Here is a 25,418-nt window from a genome sequence, read left to right on the forward strand (position 1 = left end):
AAGATCAGAGATGGTTTTACATTAATTATTTTGATTTATAACAAATAAAGATAGCTCCCTTACCCCAAGCTGGGAATCTCCTCTTCATTGACAAGGTCAGAGAGGAGGAAATGGTGTTTTGCTATGAGGAAACGGTTTATTACTGATTCTCGAACCTGTGAATGCGGAAGGAGAAGAGACAAAAGTACATTTATAACGCAAACCCACTGCAAATATTTGTATTCTGTCCATTAAACACAAACAAAATGTCCAAATACACATTCTATATTTTTTCCCACTTCTAAAAGAGTCATGGTCCAAGAAAAATTTTCTTTCCACCAGATATTTCTTCAGAACATAATATAAGCTCATTCTACAAATACAGTTATTCTCTAGAAAGTTACTGGCTAGCCACATATAAGAACATCTGAAAGCACACCATCAGCAAAATGAAGTCTTATCTGCTTACAGTTCATCATCAGAAGCAATCACAACAACAAATGACGCTAACAGGCATCTGTTTTCCACATCTATATGAAGCTGCAGAAAAGGCTGTAGAATAATCTATATAATATTAGTTATGAGGAATAAAAGCAGCACTTTGGACTGCAGAACAATCGATGAAGCCTATATTGAAAATACTATGATTTCAAATAAATGTTTAAAATCCTTAGTTCCTTTCATTTCTATGCTGAGGTCACAGACTGAAGGACAGAGATGAAAGCATTCCCTCTTCTCCAAACAACCTCTTACTTCAAGGAGGAACTCTTAAAAGCTCAGGAGAAGGCCATGCCCAAGTCCCAAAAAGCAAGCAGACAGGGAAGAAGACCAGCCTGGCTAAATAGAGAGCTTTGGCTGGACCTCAGGGAAAAAAAAGAAAGTTTATGATCTTTGGAAAAGAGGGTTGGCTACTTATGAAAAATACCAAGATGTAGTGAAGCTATGCAGGGCAAAAATTAGAAGGGCCAAAGCTCAAGCAGAACTCGGCCACCACAGTTAAAGATAACAAGAAGAGGTTCTTTCAGTATATCAATAGAAAAAGGAAGACTAGGGAAAATGTAGGCCCACTAACGAATGAGATGATGGGCGCCCTAGTGGCGGAAGACACAGAGAAGGCAGAGCTACTGAATGCCACCTTTGCTTCAGTCTTCACTGCTAAAGCTGTCCCTCATGAATCCCATACCCTGGGGGCAAGGGGGAAGGTCTGGAGAGAGGAAGAGTTTTCCCCAGTAGAGGAAGATCAGGTTAGAGACCACTTGGCCAAACTGGACATCCATAAGTCCATGGGCCCTGAGGAGATGCGCCCACAAGTGCTGAGACAGCTGGCAGATGTTATTGCTTGGCCACTCTCCATCATCTTTGAAAGGTCATGGAGAACAGGAGAGGTGCCTGAGGAGTGGAGGAAGGCCAATATCACTCCAGTCTTCAAAAAGGGCAGGAAGGAGGACCCAGGGAACTACAGACCGGTTAGTCTCACCTCTGTTCCTGGAAAGGTAACGGAGTGACTCATTCTGGATGTCGTATCCAAGCACGTTCAAGAGCAGGAAGTTTTTGGAAGTGGTCAACATGGATTTACCAAGGGTAAATCATGTTTGACCCATCTCTGATGTTATAACTGGTTGGCTAGATGAGGGCAGAGCAGCAGATGTCATCTACCTTGACTTCAGCAAGGCTTTTGACACTGTCTCTTATAACATCCTCCTTAGGAAACTGAGGAAGTGTGGACGAGACGAGGGGACAGTGAGGTGGATTGAGAGCTGGCTGTGTGACAGGACTCAGAGGGTTGTGATCAATGGAGCAGGGTCAAGTTGGAGGCCTGTAACCAGTGGTGTCCCCCAGGGGTCAGTACTTGGACCAGTATTGTTTAACGTATTCATCAATGACCTGGACAAGGGGACAGAGTGTATTCTCAGCAAGTTCGCTGATAATACCAAACTGTGTGGGGTGGCTGACACCCCAGAGGGCCGTGCTGCCATCCAGCATGACCTAGACAGGCTGGAGAGCTGGGCAGAGGAGAACCTAACGAGGTTCAACAAGGACAAGTGTAGGGTCCTGCACCTGAGGAGGAAGAATGTCAGGCACCAGTATAGGTTAGGGGTGGACCTGCTGGAAAGCAGCTCTGAAGAAAAGGATCTGGGGGTCTTGGCAGACAGTAAATTACCCATGAGCAAGCAATGTGCCCTTGTCACCAAGAAGGCCAACAGAATTCTGGGCTGCATAGGGAGTGTGGCCAGCAGGTCAAGGGAGGTCATTCTCCCCCTCTACTCTGCACTAGTGAGGCCACAACTGGAATACTGTGTCCAGTTCTGGGCTCCCCAGTTCAAGAGAGACATGGAACTACTGGAGAGAGTCCAGCGTAGGGCAACAAAAATGATTGAGGGACTGGAGCATCTCCCTTATGAGGAAAGGCTGAGAGAGCTGGGACTCTTTAGCCTGGAGAAGAGAAGGCTGAGGGGAGACCTTATTAATGTTTACAAGTATCTAAAGGGTGGGTTTAAGGAGGATGGAGCCAGACTCTTTTCAGTGGTTCCCAGTAACAGGACGAGGGGTAACAGGCACAAGCTGGAACATAGGAAGAACATATGAGAAAAAACTTCTTTACGGTGAGGGTGACAGAGCACTGGAACAGGCTGCCCAGGGAGGTTGTGGAGTCCCCTTCTCTGGAGACTTTCAAGACCCACCTGGATGCAGTGCTGAGTGATGTGCTCTAGGCAATGCTGCTTTAGCAGGGGAGTTGGACTAGATGATCCCTAGAGGTCCCTTCCAACTCTGAAAAATTCTGTGATTCCGTGAATCATGCAGAAGCAGACTGACAGAATATTGCCTTTGCCCTTTTTTCGTACCCATAACATGCGTAAAGCCTTTATATACTGTGCTCTTACAAGATCAGTAGCAGAACAGCAATAAAACCCAATTTTCTGTGATACATCTCCCTTTGTTATTTTAAAAAGTTTTTATTTTAGTTATTATATCTGTGTGCTGAAGTGACAGGCATATAAAGATCACATTTCAGAGTGAACTGAATTTCAGTTCTGATGTGAGCAATCTAATTTTCAAGCACATCTGATGATTTTATGAAAGTGTAAAATGTCCAAATATTATTTTAAAAAAGGCTACTTGTATTTAATCTAAAAGAGTGACAGATAAAGGTACCATAATGTATGTTACTCTGTACTACTATACTATTATTCAGTGCGCTGCACAAACCATATGTTTGAGTACACACTTAAATACCATGCAAAACATACGGGGCTGACACAGACACGACAAGTTTGTTAAAAATGATTTTTTTGTATTATCATACTGAATCTGGGCTTTAGCACTCGCCTGGAAGATCTAAACACTCTTCATTTTCTATGATTCTTCTACAAAACATTCTTCCTAACAGACAATTTGTTTTGTCCTACATCAAATCAACCTTAACATCGTATTACACGTTTTGCGGGCTGGCTAGGATTTGATACACTTTTTGGTATTTCCAGTACTGGTCGCCATGTTTTGCGCTTGCTATTTTGCCAAAGTAGCCTGAAATTGCACACTTCTCTTGATTTTACGGCCAATGTTTTCCTATATTTTTTTTCCCTAAGGTTTAAAGAGAACACCATCCTAACAGAATGAACAGACTAGAAAAATAAATTAAATCAAGAAAACGGGGAGAAGATGTTACTCTAATACCACAATGAAGGTAATGTGATGGAAGATATGCCCTTTACCTTAGGCTGCAGGACAAGACACTGTGTATTACATTAAATGATTTTTAACAGCTGTTAGGGCCCCTTTCATGGAGACAATTCAGTTCTTAGCATCACCGCTTACAAGAAGGAAAATAGTGAGGGAAAGGAAATCAGCAAATACCTGGGAAACAACAGTACAAATCTCTGGGACACTGGAGCAAAAAAAAGAATTTACAGAACTACTAGAAAAGTCCAGAATGGCTGGTCATTTTGTACACTGCAACTTTTTCAATAAGATTAAATGAGTCATTCAGAAACGTCTGCTTGTTCAATTAGACCAGTTTCAGGCCTAAATCAGAATTTTGAAGATGTTTATGGGTCATGTTTAGAGATGAATCAGGTTTTAAGCAATAAAACATCCAAGTATAGAAGCAACGTACGGCCTGGAGAAATATGGTGGATCCATATTTATTGCAGCTTACCTTCTGTAGATAGTTGGCAACAACTGCTCTGTGTGAATCTAGGTAATTTTTGCTGTCAATCACATCCTTTTCTTGCAGTCTCTTCTCATAGTCCTAAAGACATTTACTAGAGTTGTGATTCAATATATATTCAGTGCTTTATTATATACAAGAGAAATGGTAAATATTTCGTTAATATTAATATATGGATCACAGTAAACCAAAACAGATGTCAGAGGTTTATAAAGCTATTTTTAATGCTAATGTATACAGCAATAGCATTGCTAAACTTCCATGAATAGAGACAAGAATTCCATTAAGTTACAAGATTCATGTGGTTTAAATTACTATGAATAACTTGAAGATTTCCCTCTCTTCTTTTAAAGCTGAACTTTGACCTGCTGCTGTAAACTGAAATTCCATTTGAACTGGAAATGTCTTATTTTCCTGCAGCTGCAATAGGGAGAATCTTTTACAAACAGAAGTGACGCAATATTCATGGAAGACAACCTGAAATCTGAACTGTGTTTTAATATACATAACTAGTTTTCATAGTGTCTAAAACTGGAAGAAACTCTACGCGTGGGAGACTTTGTTGAGAAACAATTATTGAGCTATTTTTAAGTTATATTCAAGAAATAAAGAGATTTAATAGCACAATAAAAATCCTTGTTTGTACATTGTGAGAAAATGAAAGCTCTTTAAGCAGCCAGAGTGCGAAGGTTTTGCTTTGCCTGAGGTTTGATAAAAGAGCCTGTAGCCTAACCAAGGGGCTGAAATGATTACTGGTTACCACCACAAGAAAAATATTTATGAGAAGCACTTGCTTCTTGGGAAGATGTATATTGATAGAATATTCCTCTGGGTTGTGGTTACTATTCTGGTGGACTACAATGAAAACTGTACTGACAGATGCAATAAGTTTAGGGAAGTGTCTCTCATAAATTAAGAAAAGTCTAGAGTCCAAGCAAAACACAGAGTCTACACATCCAGGGGGTCTCCTAGGATCTGCAGCTTAATGGCAGTCTGCAAATCAGGTTGGCTTTAAAACCACAGCTCATTATCATGTAAAAGCTACTCAGTAAAATTATTCTTCAGGACATTTTGCTACTGTTATTACTTAAGAAAACCTAAATTTTTCCTGAGATAAAGGGTCTGGGAAGGGCATTCTGGAAACACAGTTCTTCCTTATTTCCACAATAAATCCTTATCTAACTTTCCCAGTGCACAATAATTATTGTTGAATGACTTCAGATTAGCAACAAAATAAGAATAGCTCTTCTGAGCCAGAAAGAAGTCTGACAATGGGAGCTGAATGTCTAACTGGTACATGCATATACATTGCTCCCTTCAGAAGTCTTTTTACTGCAATATGATTTAAGTACCACAAATCAGTAATTAGTACTTGTTAACTCTTGCTATACTCTTGGCATTAAATAAACTTTCAGAAGAAACAGGAAGAGATCATAAACTTCTGATAAAGCAAATACTCAGCTACCGACTGATTGGCCCTTACTCTGGTGTTGAACCCCAAATTGAAACTCTTCCCATTTGACCTAAGACACTTGTGTTGCTTCATTTCCATAAGTGTATCAAGACATTCTGCTTGCCTATAAGCATGGCATGTCTTGGATTATCAAAATCCTACAGCCCATGCTGGTGGGTTCATTGGTAGACACGACGGACCCATTTGTTCTGAGGAACATAAGCAACCAAAAATATAGAGCAAAATAAGATTTCATAGCAATGCTGCATATTAGTGTTGTAGTGCAGAGGATGCATACAACAGAACCACTTGGGGAAACACCACAGTGGGGAAAAAAAGAAGATAATTTCATAGCCTAATTGTATTGGGTCTGGCTGGGATGGACAATTTTCTTCACAGCACCCAGTATGGTGCTATGTTTTGAATTTATGACTAAAATGTTGTTGATGACACACCAGTGTTTTGACTATTGTTGAGCAGTGCCTGCACAGTGTGAACACCATCTCTTTCCCCAACTCCCCCGCAGCAAGTAGGTTGGGGGTGTGCAAGAAGTTGGGAGGCAACACAGCAAGAACAGCTAACCCAAAATTACCAAAGGGATATTCCAGGCCATATAATGTCATGATCAGCAGTAAAATGGAAAGGATGGGGATTTTGGGGAAGGTAGCTATTGCTCACAGACTGATTAGGGATCAGTCTACACATGGGAGGTGGCAAGGGCCTTTACATCACTTTTTTTTGTTTTGGTTTTTTTTTTTTTCTTCCTTCTTCCTCTTTCCTTCACTTATAAAACTATCTCAACTCATGAGTTTTCTTGCTTTTGCTCTAGCTATTCTCTCCCCTGTCCTGGGGAGAGAATAGCTAGAGGGAGAGGGGAAGTGAACAAGCATCTGTGTGGCGCTTAGCTGCCTACCATGGTTAACCAACAGCAGGTAACTTCCATTATCAGGTTTAGGTACAACTACAGAATTTGTCATTTAGGAATAGAGCTAGGATATAGATTGAAAATATCACCACTGTCAACAAGTAGAATGCAGTTATTCCTGGTTGGGATAACCTGAGGAAGTATGGGTTTGAATGGACTGAATGGACTGCTTGCTGGGTTGAAAAAAGGATGGACAACTGAGCTCTAACAGTAAGGGATCAACAGCTTAATGTCCAGTTGGTGTCCTCTAACAAAGTATCGCTGGGATTGATTACAGTGCCAATACTCCTCAGTATTTTCACCAGTGACCTGGATGAGGAGGCACAATACACTATCAGCAATTTAGCCAATGACACTTGATTAGGAAGAGTGGTTAATACAATGAATGACCGAACCACAATTCAGAGGGCTCTTGATAATTGAAGACTATGACAATTGAAGTCTCAATGAAGAAAATGCAAAATTGTGTACTGAGGGTGGAGCAACTCCACGTGCTGGCACAGACTGGAAAGCAACCATCAGAGTAACAGCCATATTGGAAAAAATCTGGGGGTTATGGTTTAATGACAACAAATAAGGTGGTCTTTTGGCAAAAGACAAACCGCAGGGTACATTAGGAGTAGCATGACCTAGAGACAGTGGGAAATTACTCGTCCCTCCAGCTTGGCACTTGTGAGGGCATATCTGAAATACTGAATCCAGTTTGGGGTTGCCAGTTCAAGCCGCGTGGGGAGAAACTGGATGGGGGTCCACTAAAGGACTACTAAGACAGTCAGAGGCCTAGAGTACATGACCTACAAGAAGAGGTCAGAATCTTAGAATAATGTAGGCTGGAAGAGACTTCTGGTGGTCATTTGATCAAAACCCTCACTCAAAGCAGGAACAAGTCCAATCAGGATGCTCAGGGCCTTTGCCAGGTGAATTTTCAGTATCTCTAGAGATGGCAATTCTACAAACTTGCTGGACAACGTGTTCTATAATTTGAATACATTCTTTGTGAAAAATGTTTTCATTATGTCTAACTGGGATTTCTCTTGGAGTAACATGTATATCATCCTGCCTCTAGAATGAGTCTATCTCTGTTTTCTCTGCACTGTCTCACTAGGTACCTGAAGGAAGCAATAAAATGCCCCCCTTAGCCTTGCCTGCTTAGGCCAAAACCAACTTAGTCCTTTCAGCCTCTCCTTGTACGTCATGTGCTACAACCTGCAGATGTTCTGGTAGCTCTGTGCTGGACTTGCTCCAGTATTGTGGTGTCTTTCTTGCACTGGACAAGGTGTTCAACTTTAATTAGCCTGGTGAGGAAGAGATTAATGAGCAATCCAATATCTACCCACAACTATTTGAAGGGCAGTTAGAAAGAAGAGAGTGCTAAACTAATCTCTGTAGTTCCAGAAAATATAACAAGGGAAACCCGCCATGAAATACAACTTGGAATGCTCAGGTTGGGCATGATTTTATTTTTTTTTTTTTAATAATCACTGGAAGGATAGTGCAGCACTGGCACAGGTTATCCATAAAGGCTGTGGAATCACCCATTTAGAGGTTTTCAAAACTTGGCCAGACAAATAACACAGCTGACCTCACTAGTGCTGGCAACAGTCCCACCTCTTCAGTGGAAAGCAGGACTAGATGACCTCCAGACAATATTTTCCAAACAATATTTCCACGATCCTATGAATTTTTAGACTTCTTTGCCAAATTGCTCGTGAACGAACTAGAAACAATACTACTTAAAACTTAGTTTTGAAGATCATGCCATATAAAATGAACTTGGAATGGGTGATCATGGGTTTATTCAATTTACCCTTAGTGAAAATAAAACCCACCCAAATAAAACAATTCTTAAACTATGTTTTTCAATTTTGAATTGTAACATGAAATGAACAAAGTTAGTCCATAAAATCAACTGGATCAGAAATTTATATCAAAGATGTGACACATCTTTAAATAAAAGATACGAAACTACTCTAAAATTTAAAAAGGAAAACCAGTTATTGTAAAGAGCCAGACATGATCAAATTAATAAATAAAAAAGATATAATCCAAAAGAAATGGAAGAAAGGAATTTTTCAAAGAAATTTATGTGAGAAGAAGTAGAAATAAAGCAGCAGTTGCCAGAATCTGAGATGATTTTGATCCTGCTAAGGAATGAACACACTAAAATGCTCCTTAGCCACATGAATTGCTAAAGAACTAAAGAACGCTAATACTGGAGATGAGATTAAAAATAACTGAAGTATGACCCAAATAAAAAATGCACACATTGCTTTTCAGTAAGGTAATTAACAGACAGGCAAGGACAGGGTAAGCTAATTGGAACAATATACTAAACAAGAAAAGACTGCAACGTAAGCCATAGCAACACATAAGAAGGTTTTAATTTTTGTTAGAGTCATTGCTTTCAGCAGTCTCCACAGAAAGGGCTCAAAAGTTAATAAGCCTAAGCCTGAATTATCTTTGCATTACCTTTCTATATTTGAAATCACCTTTGAAAAAAAAAAAAAAGTATTTAGAACATTTGTGTCTACAGCAGTTGCTGTGTTTTATTTTTCTCCTTCCACACTATAGGTGTGGAAATACTGCCTTCAAAGAAAGTTATCTTAATTAGATTAAAATAACACCAGCAAAAACTGAAGGAATAAAATTCTAATTTTTTTTACTCATCAGCATAGCTTTACATTCTTTAAGGGACCAATTTACTTAATTGCAAGTCAAATATTATTAGCATTAAAACAATAAAGAAATATTTCAGATAACATTCTACCTGGAAGATTTTCTCACTGATTTCTCGTTCATGTAAAGGGACTTGCTTATAGTTTCGGAACTCTGCCACCTCCGCATTTCTGAGCTGCAAGAGTCGGAATCTCTTTGATCTATTAAATTCCTCATCAGAAACAAAATTAAATTCTTGCTGCAACTGTTCCAACCTGAAGAAATCAGGAACACGTGCCTCTCCACTTGTGGCAACCTAAATTAGACAAAAAATTATTACCCTTTTCATACAAAGTGACAAAAGTCTACAAAGTAACTTCTGTAAGTCTTACATACGTATTGCAAAGATGTTAATTTTAAGCAAAAGCAATTGAGGTGTATCAAACTGAGACTGAAACACTAAGTGTTTTAAAGTAGGTTTTTGTTGAGTATATGAGATTATACATTGAAGACGACAATAAAATGTTATTTCCTTGTAACATAAACGAAACATTAAAAAGCAGGAAAACTAACATAGCAGAGTAACCTAGGAAGCTGTACTGTAAAGGCAATTCATTTACACAACTTCAGCTATGTAAATAGCTCCTCAATTTGACATTTAGAAAAGTCCCAACTTCTACAGTACACTACATCTCTTTGTGCAATTGCCACTAATGAGCGACTTCCTATTTAATACCATACAAGTACACTGGGAATACCCCTGCACTTTAAGGAAACAACAAACTCAGAATCTATATATAATTTTTATTTATTTATAAATTAATCATTCTGTGCATTCCCTTATACCTGTTTTTCACCACTAGAATACTACTGAATGGATTAATAAACCACATTCATTAATAAATCATTAACCCACTACTAAATGGATTAATAAATCATATTTTTAGTTAGCATTTTGCTTCTTACCACTCACACAAGCACGTCCATCACAAATTCAAATGCTACTACCTCCCTGGCATGCATGCAGATTGTCTGAGAAGGTACTGGTGGCTGAGTGTTTCAGAGCTCCATTAACCCTGTATCTCTGGAAAAGCCACTTACCATGATCAGCTGCATCAGAGCTGCATTGTTTGGGTCATTTGGGTCAAGTTTTGCTTCTGCTGCCCACTTAGCTAATTTCTTCATGTCAGTTAAGCCCGAAGTGCCAATTGATGCAATAGCATCAATATTTTTTAAAGCACTAAAAAGACAGAAATTGACAGAACTTATACCTAAAACACATATGATTTAGCAATATAAAAAAAAAATATTTTAAGCAATCTTAGAATAAAAAAAGAAAGCTCCCCACAAACTGAATAGCAAATTCCACTACACAATTCTTAGTTGTAGCTATGCAACTGAGGGAATGATGAATTGCAAAGGAAAGTAAGGGGGAAATATGAAGAAACTGGTGGAAGGGAACTTTTACACAGGGTAATAAAGTGCTTATTGATACGTTTATGATACACCTACACTATTCCATGTTGCTGATTACTAGGAAGTAAGATGATAGATTGCCTCACAGCATGAAAGTTAACATAAAAGTTTTGACAATCCATCCCGAAAAGAACTTCTCAGATGTACAGTCCTTGCTTGTGCTACATGTTAAATCCTGTCTTTGACCTGTCTCCTGGATGGCTCTCTCAGACCTGCAATGTAGCCTTGGTCTCTGCCGCCTTCTCTGCTGTTTCTGGATAGACCCTGGGGCCTGACTCATCCCCTCACCATGTCTGAGACTGCTGCCAGCACCCTGCTCTGCCTCTCCTGTTCAGCTCCTGCAGGACTGCATGCTGGCTGGTGAGGGCACTGCCTGCGCTGGGACACCGTTGCAGCCTTCTCCCTGGTGGTGCAGCTCTGCTTTTGGTCCTCCCTGACACTACAGAGTCCCAGCTCCACTCCTTATCCTTTGGATGCTCCTGCTCACTTTCTTGTACTCATAGTAGGCAAGGAAGTATGGTAGGTAGTCTGGAGGCCATTCATACATGGACTTGTTTGCCAGGCTTCTGGTGTCTTCTCACAAAGACCACTCTTGAAGCCCCCCTGCTACCAAAACCTTGCCACGTAAACCCAATACGCCAGGAAATGCGTGTTATTCGCTAAATACCACAGAAGGTGGATGTCGTCCCTTCTCTTATTAGGCATGCTAATTTGAGTCTTTGTTCTCTACTTACCTGAATATTTTCAGGAAAGCTTTAAGAACTTATGGATATTTCTCATGCTTGGTTAGAATCAGACAAATATCCAGCAGTTACTGGAGCCGCAGATAAAGTGGTAACATCGAGGTTCTATCTTTAGGCGCCATTCTTGAACAAACTCATACTGAATCACAGTTGTGCTGAAAAGCTAATGTGCAGCAAAAACTAACTTCAGGCATGAAAATCTTGTGTCTGACTGTCACAACAGACAATGGAAAGTCATGGAGGGCTGTTCATCTCCAGAGGGTAATTCAAAGAAGGGTGTTTTACAGCAAACTTCCTTCTGAAATTCCCCATTTTTCCATTTACTATAGTGATTAGTGAAAGTTAGCCTTTGGGAACGCATCCTTATGTTTTAATCTCATGCTGTTCCAGTGTCATTGAAGTCAGCAGGTTACTCATATGCTGATCAGCAAATTACTCTAACGGCTGGAGCCTGGGTCAAAAATAGTAACAGGGCGATTTGGATGCCAGTGTCTAGCCTCTAAATAAATAAAAATCTGACAGAATCTAATCAGCTGGGAGAGGTACTTGCTCAGTGTTATTAAGCATGGGAAAACTCTTAAGGCTTTACAGTGAAGTTACCTGGGGTCATTACAAAAAACAGACATTATTATTTCCTTGACTTTACTGGAAATATATAAAGGCAACAAAATGGACAAATAATCTACAAAGTCCAACTTGCAGCCACAGGGCAAATTAGATTGTTTTAAATGGAATAATATACTAATTTCTGCAGCTCAATAGACTTCTGATGGAGAAAAATCAGGAAAGAGTATTATTTTGGAATGATCAGACGCAAATTTTTCACTGATTAATTCACTAATAGTGTCAAGCCCCCATACTAACTTCTACTGCTTTCATAACATAATTTTTATCATTAATTACAGGAAAGGAATTTAAAGCATGGGTCTCGATAGCCTCCCCAAATGTACTTCAAATAAGAAAGAGCTGATTACATATATATTCCTTGCCAATATATACATCTTCTATTAGAAAATCATAAAAGTGAATTAATCAGCTTGAGATTAACTTTAATATTGTCCATAAATAATGTACTGATAAAATTTCTAAATAAAATCTATTTACCAAAAATGTGTACCCCTAAGATATCCGCAGGGGGTTACAGCGAAAGTAAAATATCTAAATTTAAGGAAAAAAAATTATGAAAATTCTTGTTTATGAACATCTGGGTTTTTTTTAAATACTAGTATAATCAGTTTCCCATGAATCACTGCAAATTCATACCATATTACCTTGGAATGCCTGTGTTTTGCTGAGATATTGGAGGAATTAAGGGGATTCCTTTTTCTCCAACTGCCCAGGAGACACTATTGGATACTTTCCCAGAGGTCATTAAAGTCATTTCGTTGCTACCATCAGCTTCAAATGAAAAGGACACACCTATCAAGGGGGAAAAAACGAGTTGTATATTTATGCATTCAAATACAATGTCTAAACATCTTTAAAAATACTTCCCGAAAATAAGCAGTCAAATAACTTGTGCCTTTACATAAACGAGGTTGTGTGAAACAACTTAATTCTGCTGCATGCTGTAGGGAAGGACTCTGCTCTACAAAGGAGTGAAAGATTCCATTCCACCTACAGAAGGGCTTTCCATTTGGGTTGGAAGGAAAGGGTATGCCTTGAAAGCTATGCCAAAGGCATTTTTTCCCCCTCTTCACAGATGCACGCTATTTCTGGCAATTTTCAGATTCAGCATACTGTTATTAATGAAACAGAAATTCAGAGTCAAAAGAATTATGCATGACTGAAAAGTCAGTCCTAAAGCTTTGAGACACACAATTGCATATACAGTCCTCATGGTCAATAACATTTACACACACAGTTGTTGTAACGCTTTTTACCCTATTTCCGTCCTCCAGAGCTTTTTATCTATCATTCTGCTGTAGCTTGATCTGTATTTCATATATGGCAAATTTATGCAAGTCAGTCATCTCCTAATGCTGTTCAAACTTATTATATAAACTTGAACGTTCCATATGCTACTACGTATCATTCTTGTTTCCCCTTTTCCTACCACCTCCCTTGTTTCATCTTCCTAAAGTCCCGGGATAAAATGTGTTGCAGGATGGCATCAAAGAAAATAGGAAGACAAAAAAATTAATCTGCATATACACTTATACAGTCAGTTCTTCAGTGGTTTAAAACATTAAAATCACTGGAGCTATACTGATTAATACCATCTGTTTGCTCTGCAGTGTCAGAGGCCCGATTAGCTAAATACTAAAAATACCTCAAACACCTTCTATAGCTAGTAGAGCTTCACTAATACTACAAGCCAAACAATAAACACACACATTTTTATTAGACACAGCTTAAAATTAGTAAGTGACAAAAATTCCACAGCAAACTTTAATAATAAGAATCATGACTATTTTTTAAGATGCAGTTACAGAAGCTGTGAACACTCTTAACAGAATTTACTCTGAAGCTTACAGCAGCCTGTTACTGCTACATGGTTTCAGCAACATGAGAAACACTGAGCGGAGAAAGACCGAGAGCCCCTACCGCTCCCAACTCCTTCATGGTCCAACATCACACGCTGATTGCTGCTGAACTCTATTTCTTCCAGAGGAGCACTGCCTGTCAGAATTGTAGTCTCAGGAACAGGTATGAACACTTCAGCCAACAAGGTGGTACCACTCATACCCATCGTTTCATATATCTAGAAAAAAACATGGTGACAGACATAGTAAAAAATTTACACATGTAATCATGAGAAGTTGAAAACATATCGTAGGGTAATTGCACAAAAGGTTTTACTATGACGTAAGCATGAAATAATTCACTTAAGGCAATTGTATTCGTTTACTTTCTAAAATATCCAATTAGCAGACATTTCAGCTACCAGCAGCTAACTTGGTCTCAACTCTTCTTAGAAGGAGATCCTCCTCACCTTTCTAACACACCTGAGAACAGTACGACAAGCTCTAGGCTCTAAAGAGTCTCATTGCACAATATGCAACTGCTTGTGACAGTCGCTGGCATCAGGTGAAGATGCCAGAGGGATTCTGCCTCAGTAACTGTCCTTTACCACAACACGCAGGGGAAGGCACACAGTCCCCATTCTGGGAGTACTGCAGGCTGCTTTCCCCTTCCCTGGCCACTTGCAGGCTCAGCGTGGTATGAGTGATTTCTCCATTCAGATGTTTTTAATCCGAGACGATTCCTTTTCCCCTTCAATTTTTGCATTACATAAACGGAGCAGGCAAGAGGTAGACACCCTCCCCTGAGCTACCAGTGATAAGTTACCTAACAGGAAAAGTCATCTAACAGGATAAGCAGGATCCTGACCGTGTCTGTCCTAAGAATAGATTATATTGGCTCTGAAAATTATTCATGTGACTCATTCATTAATTCATATTTGGAATGGGGGTCGTGGTGGTCTGACTTAACTGCACTGTTGATCAAGTCCACTGCAGTTATGGACATTACTAGCAATGAATTTTTTTCTTATCCCACTCCAGCAAACATTATGATGATTTTACTGTGTGGACAATAGGGTTTCAAGACAACCATTTTTGGCAAGTTTATCTGCAACCTAAGTCAGTTTTTCTAAAATTAAGAGGCTGCTCTGCTAACATATTTAATCACATGTCCCAATTATTTAATTTCCCCCATGCAGCCCACAGTCATGTCACATGTAACACACACATATATATAAAACACACACACACATATATATCTATAAAGCACAAGCATCAAAAATGTTTGTGACTGGAGAAGCAAGGAAGGGGTATAACATCAATGATTTACAAAGGGTTCTTCACAGGCTTTTCAGTCTTTAAAACACTACCATAGAGCAAAATACAAGCATTAGAGGAATAATTAAACTTCATATGATCTTTTTGAAAGTTATTATGATAAATCATTATATACCTGTAGTTTCAAACTCTCTGGCCAATTGAATATTTGTAAATTGAAAATCTGACCAAAGTGAACTCTGAAATCTGAACTTATTGGTCGGGTAACAGTCCTTGATACTTCTTTGGAGTTGAAAAGGACTTTTATAAACGCTGAGCGTTTCTTCACGTCTTCTCGTCGCAAAACTTCTGGTCTGTAAATACGTCAAACAAGCTGTCAGATCATTTTTAATAACATTTTTATTCTTCGGTTATTTTCAAAGAGAATCTGATTCCTCAAGGGGAAACAGAAGTGATCTAAACGAAGATGGTATTCTAAAAATGTCACTACACAGTAGAGACTTTAAACTATTATTTAACAGTTGTTTTAACTTCTCATGAATATAAAATGATTTTAAAATGAACAGGTCAAATTTTAGATCCACTAAAGCCACCGCCATATAAAAGGAGTTATTTAGGGAAACAAAATTCCCTTCTACTCTCCTTCCTCCAAAGCACAAAAAATGGTATCAAATTGAGTTAAGATTTTGAAGTTTTTAGTCATTGGGAGCAGAACAGCCAAGAAATATTCCTCGATGACTGTATTTACTGAATAAATATGAAAAAAAGCAGTTTTTAAATTAATAAAATCTGCTAGATGTATTTTAAATTGCATGTATAAATGTGAAAAGTAACATAAGTACATTTATTTTACCCACAGTGAAATCTCTGGTTTACTACTTGATTTCTTCACTTTCCCTGCGTTGACTATAGCACAGATCTGGTATAAAGGACTAGCTAGTGAGAGTGGTACTGCCAGAAGTGACTTAGACTCTACACTGGAAACAACTTCTTCATATACACCACTGTTCCATGCAGATGCTCAAGGAACATCAGAAGGTTCAAGAGGAATGTGGAGGCATGCATTTTCCAAGCCCACTATATACAAGGTTACCTGTGACTTAAACGAATTAAACTGTATCAGCTTCAGAAGCAGAAGTTTTATCATTAGGCTAAACAGAATGGTGAGCACGCGCTCCTGAAGTTGTACAAACAATCAATTGCTACATAACAGCAGAAGATCATTATAAAAGTAATTTGCAAGCCAACATTTATCTTACCGAGGACACAGATCTGTTGGAGTTATGCTTCCTGACAGGACCAGCTCAGGAATTAGAACAGGCTCTCCAGGTTTCCTTCTGCAGTTGTCAGCTTTTTCTCTAACCTGCTGCTCTATTTCCAGGCTATTGACCATTTCAGGTGGGATGGGTTTTACACGTTCCTCACCAAGATCACCGTCTTCTACTGATTCTTCTTCCTCATGAATGTCTTTTTTCTTCTTTTTCTTCTTGGACTTCTGCATATAAAAATAACAATGTTTTTCCTGAACTTGTTTCGATCAGTAGATTTGTTTTCTCTTTTTGATTCAGTAGTGATAAACATATATGAGAAAAGACTGTACAATTTTAAAATCACCACACACAAAAATAAGATTTCTCCTATTCTACAGTACTACTTCAGATTCAGAATTCAGCAATGCATTCCATTCATATGCTTCAAAAATATAACATGCTTCAAACAAAACATTTATTTAACCTTCCCAACCAACTTACGAAGTTTCTTGAACATTCTGGCTAGCAGCTGACTTCTCATTTAGCCTGAGTTACCACATGCATTCTGTTAGGATTGAAGGAAGGTTACTCAACATTTCTTCAAGATGTATTGTCTGCATACACATTGACGAAGTGAATGCAGATGTGCCACAAACTTTGGAGCACAAGCTTTTTATCTTAGCAGTATCTTTAGCACGTGCAGAATGATCCCCTCCCTTCCTCTATGCCAAACAGAATAAACAAACAGAAGACCACGTGCCTTTCAGCATCTCCTAAACTGCAGAACTCGAGTGTTCATATGCATGTTCAGCTTTAAACAACTGCAAATCCCTCCTTCCAGAGTTGCAGCTTGCTTGGAAGCACCAGCCACTTCATGATTTAAGACACCATAAGTAAAACAGGAGGAGGTGAGGAAAGGAACAGTTTTTCCTCACTAACTGAAGTATTTAGCCACACAACTTGTTCGCATATTTTTATTTTTGTTCTTGTATTTCCTTTTAAATTTATCTAGTCTCTTCTACCTCTAGCATCTTCCTTGGATTCGTGTGATCTGTGTTAGTAAGACACCAACGGCAGTGATTAACCAACAAAGTACTTTGAGTAAAATAAAATAAAGTACATCTGTGTATGAAAGGAAGGTTGTGTACTACATTTTGCTCTGAAAGGGAAGAACCACAATCCTCTCAGTCTCAGGACAGTTTGTGGCTAAGAATAAAAAGATGCTGAGAGCAGCTTTGGCTGGAACCACCAACCATGGTATTTGTGAGGGCATAACTGGCTAGATGCAGATGAACAGTTCCCATTAGGATCAATGCTCAGGACTATCTGCCTTCATTTTAAGGTTTATATTTATTCATCTTATCTTACAAGTCAATTGAGATGATACTAATGAGTCATGTGCTCCGCTTGTGTTCTGATAACGGAAATTTCCAATACCTACAGATCAGCTTCCCCTCAAACACTTTAAATGCCTTCCATAGATGCTGCATGTACATGAAACAACTTTACATAAAAGTATCAGCAGACGCACTAGATTCTTGAAAACTATATTTGAAGCATTTTCTTAAATTTCATTTGCTTTGGTATCCAAAATTCCACAGTATTGAAACTGGGAAGTAATTATATTCAAATACGATCACTATTACTGTGAGGTATCCAGTACCTTGCCACATAAGTATGAAAGCAAATCTGATTTTGCTGGCACTGCCACAGGCTATTTCAAAGATCATCCTATTGCGGTGTGTCGTTCTAGCTCCTGTATTTGTCCATATCCCCTTGAAACATGACTGAGACCTTAACTACAATACAGATTATTAACAATAAAGCTTCTCAGAGGTAAAAGTCCAAAATATTAATTAAAGTTTTCAGCTTTGGGACATTTCTGAACATTAATTTACATGAGATGACACAAACTGCTTGTTCATTAGAAACATCATAATTATTTTGCTTCACCACTCCCACACACAAATTTCATCCTTGTTTTTTCCTTGCAAGAAGGACATGAATTAAATGGGAATGCTGCAAAACTATCAAATTTAAAGAAAGAACTGCTGAAGTGCTGAAAATCAATAGCATGAAGACAACGCTCCACAAAAACCTAGCATATTTTAATTTTTTAATTAACAATTAATTTATTAACAAATTCTAAGTAGACAGAATGTATCCATTTATGCTTAACTATCCTGAAATTTATTTATTTATGTATTAGAAGGACAAATTTTGAACATATTTAGTAATTTTTTTTTTTTCTGAAACTAAATGATTTAAACAAACCTGTGTCTTCTTCCAGGATTTCCACTCCTGTAACTCAGTTTTATATTCCTTCATTTTCTTTTCGTGTTCTTCCATACATTCTTCTAGTAATTCATTTATCTCAGCCTGAATTTCTGCTTCATATGCTTTTTCATCTGATCTCTGATCAACCTCTTCCCTTCAAAACAATAGTTATCAACACGTTGCATAAATTAACGTGAGAGCTACAATTAAGTCTATAACATATAGTGTCTACTTCTCTATGAATTAATTTCATTATATCCCAAGTGTGTTCTATTTAAAATTACTAGCATAAATAGATGAGATAAGAGTTGAAAGCAGACAGTCACCATCCAGAATGAATACAATTACGTTTTATTTACTTATTAGCCTTTAGAAATTCCTTTCTGTTACAGTAGTTACTTGTTATTTTCATCTTCCTTTCTCCCCAAACTCAAACAGAATAGTGGCAGCCTCAACCAGTGCCAGACACTACTCAAATTCTTACTTTTGCCCCCTTCATATCAGAATTCTAAATTCCCAAATTGACTAATTTTATTAAAACTCCAGTGCTGGCAAATGAAGTACAAAAAGTGTTATCAAAACATACTTCCTCAAATAAAGTTTCATGGGTGTGTTGGTAAACTTCTGAAAGTCACGGAGGGATTTAATTTGTTTCCAAACTTTTATAATGGTCTTAAGCAACATTCTGTCTTTTTCTTGTTCAGCATCACGAAGTCTTCTGGTTTGCCTAGAAATATATATAAACATATGCACAAAATCAAACAGAATTGTATAACTCAGTGGAACAACAGAGTGAAAACTTGTGATACCGAAAGCCAAGCGATGTGGGTTTCAATTTCATTGATGCCTGCAGTGGTTTAAATCCAAGGAGCATAAAACCCAGACTTGAAGATGGCAGGATTTGATTTCCTTCTGTACTCTAGTCTCTTGTACTTTGCACAATCTGACTTCAATTACAGTTCGCTCTCTAGAGATATTGAAGTTTTCTGAAATGCTTATTACAGCTGTACATCATTAAAAACATTTTAAAGTCCATTCATGTAAACAACAGACCACGAAACCTACACTGCTGCTATGAAGTAATGCTTATTACCATTGTACATTACAAAATATGTTTTAATCTTAACATGCTTCTAGCTCCAGTAAAACAACTTGCAGAGATGAAGTAATGTAGTAATGTATGAAGTAATGTAAGTCCTTCGACAGCCCTACAAGATTCTTCACACAAACAAAATTAACAGGGCGTTGGGATTTTTTTGTCTCAGAATTCGTATTTCACATTTCCACCCTCTAATCTGTTTGTAAAAGAGCTATTCATTACCACTTTTAATGATCAACACACACTTTCGATGTAAACGTCTATGCAGCACAAGCACAGGCTGCTTCTAGCACTATCTTGGTAGCTAAACATGTCTAGTAAAGTGATTTAAAAAAAAAGAAAAGATGTAAACTAACACATTACTGCTTGTAATATTCAGAGGATACAGAAGACAAGGAGGCTGTTAGAGCCGAGAGGAGAAATACATCATACATTGTTTAAAAGCATAAGCAAATTCAGTAAAAACAATACACAAAGATGAACTACAGACTTTCCAGAAAGGAACCTGAGTAACTTCTCCCTTTTGTTAGCTAGCAGCTTGAGTACTACTTATCCACTCAGCTTAACAACCTTTACTTCTTTCTCTACCAGATGAAGCTAGAAGACAAAGCTTAAAGACACGAGGAACATATAGGTAACTAATTACACTTATCTAATGCATTCAATTTGGAACCACCTCTGCTAAAACACATCAGCCAGAAGAGCCTGAAACCTGCAAGTCGCAGCATATGTTGGCTTCCTCCTCAGCTAATGAGGAGAGTAGGGCTGGAATTGCCCATTTGCAAAAGTTTTCTGCATTCAGATGACATTTCTTCCTTAAACCGATGGAAAACTACACCTCTGATCTTCAGACAACAAAGAGTACACATCAGTTATGTTATTAGAGGGTGGAGGAAACAATTACATTATTTTCCATGCTACACTCTCTTCACTTCTGTAATTTCTCATGAGTGTACTACATTGACGATCAGGGAAATGCAATGTTAGGAGAGAGACAAGGGAGGTCAGATGTTTTTACCAACATATGTGGTCCAAGTTAGTATTAAACGCCATGACAGTAAAAACTCCCGATCCCATCTGATCCTCATAAGCGTAACAGCTTCCAACAACAGAGCTGTAGCCAGAAAGAATTACAGATATGAAAAGCCCTAAAATAATCCCAGCCAAGCTCATCTCATATTACTTACACAACACTGATCTCACTGATTTCAGCTGAGTTTCTCCTGATTCATAATAGTGTGACACTAAACTAAAGCACTCAAGACCTACAAAAACACGTACGATACCCAGAAGGAATATTCTGTCTAATTAGAATTAACCACCAAGCAAGCCTCAGGATTGCTGCCAAAATCCAAGAATCTCCTTCCCACAGTGAACCTTCTCATTACCATTCTCATGCCTTCCCTGGTGAGTGCTCCTGTCTCCAAGATACTGTATGGTAACTACACACCTCCTGCTCCTAGTCCTCTAGTAGATGTGTTAAGAAAATATTAATAAAAGCTACTCCTTTTTCAATGGAAGACTTTATCCTTCAGTATAAAATAATACATTATAGACTTCTGTAAGTCCTGCATAGATACCAATGTATTACAAGACAGCACACTTGAAGGATGAAAATCTGAAGAATCAATTCCCAAACTAAGAGTAGTAAGTGGATGTGTAAGTGTAAGCAGACGTAGATTTCAAGGCTGAAAGAATTATTATTAAAAAGAAAAATTAATTTAAATATTATCATGTGATCCACTACATTAGTCTAAACTTGTACTTATTTAAATTAATACACCATTGCCTACTTTCAGATTGTAAAAAACTTTCATATCTTTATTAAGTTAAAGGCTGTTCAGCATGGGTCTCCAACTTAATTTTTATCCTATTGCTTACACTTACAGCTCACCACTGTCCATCTGCCAAAAATAATACTCACTTTCACTACCAAGCCAAAAACTGTAATATATATTTACTATACAGTTACTGTCCAAGAACAATAACCGTAATCTTGTAAAACAAAACTCTTACCATTTTATGTATATATTAACCCATTGGCAAAACCATGGCCAAAATACCTAAGAATGGGAAGTGAATCCAGAACACTTGTGCAATGAGGAAGATGATGATGGAAAAAACTAGAGTTTTTGTGTCTTCAAAAAGTTATGTCACTTGCATTGTTGTGAGAGCTTCATGCATCCAGATGATTGTCTATTAAAACCTTATTTTAATTAAATTTTAATTGCGCAAAACACATCAGTAAATACTTACTAAGTAATTCATAAAAGGTAATAAAATTGGACCACTTTTGAATCAAGATTTCTGCCTAAGCTATATTTTCTTCATAATTATTTTTACTCAACTTAGTTAGAACTCTTAAGCCCTGAAAATTCTTACTTACAGCAGAATTTAAAAGCCTGACATGAATAATATTCTGTACCAGCACGGAAAGGAAAAAGGGAATACAGTTTTAAAAAGCATTGATTTAATGAGTCCATACCTACCTGATCTCAATTTTGTATTCAGGTATGCTCTGTTGTGCCACAGGACTAGGAACACCGGTATCACCACCATCTATACTACGTTGCACAGCATTCCTCAAAGCATGCAGCTTAAATGAATGAACAAACAATTAACAGATGGTTTGACATTTATAAGGCATACAGTGTAATCCACCTCGACATGAAAGATCTAGTTGCTACGTAACAAAAAACTTTGCATTGTCTTGATTCTGTATTTACAGGGTTTTGCCATGTCTGTGAGGTGCTGATTCTTCAAGATGAAATTTTAATTAGGAACCCTGGACATACGAGGGGAGATTTACTGACTTTGACCACCGTGATGGATCTAAACAAGGCAACAAGACTGATCTAGGGATTATTTTGAGAGCTCAGCAATCAAAGGGGTAGGAAAAAAGCCAGTGAGTCTGCCAAAGAAACACCTTCGGCAGCACCTTCTGTAAAAGGCCTTTTGGGGACTAGGAACAGCCACCAAAACTTACCCTAGCAAATCAATAAACAACAAAAATGAGTGGATTATGGATTTGATGAGTGCCTTACGGAAGCTGGGCACCTTGCAGCAAAGCATTTAGGCATAACTTACTGCATGTAACAACAAGGACAAGACGGAACTGGGAACAATGGTACAGTTCAAATGCACTTTTGAAGCCATACTGTCGAGACAAGGCCACCCCTTCAACTAAGATTTGAAGATAGGCATCAAATGATTACATGGAAGATGGACACCTAGTTTAGGAGAATGCAAAAGTATACATGGCTGTGAAGACAAGAGAATGTAAAGGACTGGCTAGGAGAAGAGAGAAAAATAAGGAACAGCAGTAGGGTAGGAACTAAAACGTTAGTTACTATGTTGCTGTAGATCTCCTTAAGGATAATCCTGAATGTGAAACCAGAATGGCTAATGGCAATCCCAGAAACGAAAGCAACTACATCCAAAGTAGAAGGAATGAAATTACAAATCAAGGAGCAAAGATTTTTTTCAAGAAATCCATCAAACTGGAGAGACAATGTAATAGGAGAACACGAAGCATACAGCTGAAAACATACAGGGGCAACCACAAAATTAAACTCACTGGTATAAAAAAAAAAAGATGTTGAAAAAAATTTTGAAAGAATAACTGAAAACATGGAAAGTTGCTAGTATCATCCGGGGCATGGAGAGACAAAAAATGCAGTTTCTTTAACCTGACAAAACAAGGACTGAAAGGTGATATATTTTAAGATAAGAAAAGCACACATCAGTAGTGGATAAGTAGAAGTCCACTAGGACATGGCAAGGAGGGAGGAGAAAAGGGAGGAAGCCAGATAAGAACAATCTGTCTGTAACACTCTGGCTATTAAATAATGACTGTTAGAGGAGACAGGTTTTAAAACTGCCTGTCAGTAGCAGAATGGTGGCTAAAATCACGGAATCACGGAATCTTCAGAGTTGGAAGGGACCTCTAGAGATCACCTAGTCCAAAATACCTAATCGTTAAAAATCATTTATGAAAAATACATCATGCAGTTTCCTACAATACTGGCAAAGTACTGTGAAAACGCTCAGGAAACCCCTCCCACACACAGGTTCCTGTAATATAGGCATGGAGAACCCAAATGTCCTATTTCACTGTTTCATGGAAAACTAAAGCAAATCCTTCAAAAGTAATGACAGAAGTATACCAAAGTAATACCAAAGAATTCTTTTGAGACTCTATATGAAATATTTGTCCAGCATTATAACTATAGCCTAATGCTTTATACCAAAATCCATAAATATCTGTACAGCACCTACTGATTTTCATTACAGTAACATAAAAATGACCTTGCATACAATGATTATTTTCCCCCTCTAACAGCCCTTTAAGTTAGTTAGTTAATTCATGGAAATCTGAATCTATATCCATGTACTTAATAATCAAACTAATTTTTAACAGACCAGCTCTACTACATAGAGCTGTGTCATATCACAGTATTTACCTCACATTTCTAAAGTAGTCGTTATCCTTTCAGATTTCAAAAGCAGTTTAAAATGCTTTAAAAATATTCTTGGGTACCCGGATCATATTAGAATTGTACTAACAATGCCTCATGTTCATGTACAAATTTGCGCCAGAGAAGACCACTACCATTACTCCCAACGTACAGATGGAGGAAGAGTGATGGCACACAGCGGGTAAGCAGCCCAGCCAAGGTCACCCAGCAAGTCACTAACGGAGCCAGGAACAGAGAAGTCTACGTTTGGACAAGGGTTTTGCTGTGTCACAAGAGCGACATAATAGATGTGACAACAGTACGCATTTAAAACACAACATCTGTCACAGATACATACCTGAAAATCCATCATCAATTTTTCCAGAATGTGGTGAAATTAAACTGCTTCCTTTTACTCTTTATTGACAACTGAAAGGAAACTGCACTAACTTCCCTCCATCCTCAAATTCTGTCTTTTGCTGCCTGCCTTTCAGAGCCACTGTACACAATCCTGTAAAGTCTTATCTGTCATTCACGGGAAAACATTTTGGATACTCTAAGGAATACTATGTAAATGTTATTGTATTCTAACTATTATATTCCCTTTACTTCAGAACCTTCACGGAGTTCATTTTAAATAGAAGATCAAAGAAATCCATAATCTTAAAAATTCAGTTCTGCACTGAACACACAGCAATCTAAATGAAATACTTAGGGTTTTATCTTCTGATAAAACGCCATTCATTACATACAATTAGAATTTCATCACTCCACTCTGAAGAAACAAATTCAGCTTTTACCTTCAATTGTCACATCATTATCTCAATAAACTGTGACGACGCAACAGAAATACCTTGTCCGTGAGAAGTTTGGTAAGATTCTTCTGTCTTCTTGCTAAATACTGATCATATAACTGAGCCAATTTAGCTGCTAACACATGCTCACGGCTAAAACAGGGATGATGGGTGAATATCAGTCCAGAAATATCAATATCCAATTGAAATGGACCCTGAAAATCTCCAGGTCCGACAAGATATTGATTGGCAGCTGTCATTTTTATTGCCTGAAAGAAAAAAAGAATAAAATGGATTTACAAGCACCAACAAAATTATCTTGCAAAGAGATCCCATGACAGAAAATGACCCATTTAGCACTGCCTACATCTAACTACAGAGTCTTAAACTGTAAAGGCT

General features: G+C 38.0%; 1 protein-coding gene across 3 annotated transcripts in view; it reads right to left on the reverse strand.

Moving 5' to 3' along the window:
* LOC128910498 (complement C1q tumor necrosis factor-related protein 7) overlaps nucleotides 1–25,418 on the reverse strand; it is a 129,245-nt gene that overhangs the window by 23,728 nt on the left and 80,099 nt on the right. For all 3 annotated transcript variants that reach the window (XM_054203803.1, XM_054203804.1, XM_054203802.1), the window contains 12 exons: nucleotides 25,079–25,288; nucleotides 22,258–22,364; nucleotides 19,256–19,396; nucleotides 18,667–18,823; nucleotides 16,402–16,637; nucleotides 15,318–15,495; nucleotides 13,947–14,103; nucleotides 12,671–12,818; nucleotides 10,282–10,420; nucleotides 9,293–9,496; nucleotides 4,136–4,228; nucleotides 64–155 (listed from right to left, as the gene is read on the reverse strand). In XM_054203803.1, coding sequence (XP_054059778.1) covers nucleotides 64–155; nucleotides 4,136–4,228; nucleotides 9,293–9,496; nucleotides 10,282–10,420; nucleotides 12,671–12,818; nucleotides 13,947–14,103; nucleotides 15,318–15,495; nucleotides 16,402–16,637; nucleotides 18,667–18,823; nucleotides 19,256–19,396; nucleotides 22,258–22,364; nucleotides 25,079–25,288 — 1,862 coding nt within the window. The remainder of the gene's footprint in view (nucleotides 1–63; nucleotides 156–4,135; nucleotides 4,229–9,292; nucleotides 9,497–10,281; nucleotides 10,421–12,670; nucleotides 12,819–13,946; nucleotides 14,104–15,317; nucleotides 15,496–16,401; nucleotides 16,638–18,666; nucleotides 18,824–19,255; nucleotides 19,397–22,257; nucleotides 22,365–25,078; nucleotides 25,289–25,418) is intronic.

The sequence above is a fragment of the Rissa tridactyla genome, chromosome 5 (assembly GCF_028500815.1).
Source record: "Rissa tridactyla isolate bRisTri1 chromosome 5, bRisTri1.patW.cur.20221130, whole genome shotgun sequence".
Taxonomy (NCBI): Eukaryota; Metazoa; Chordata; class Aves; order Charadriiformes; family Laridae; genus Rissa; species Rissa tridactyla.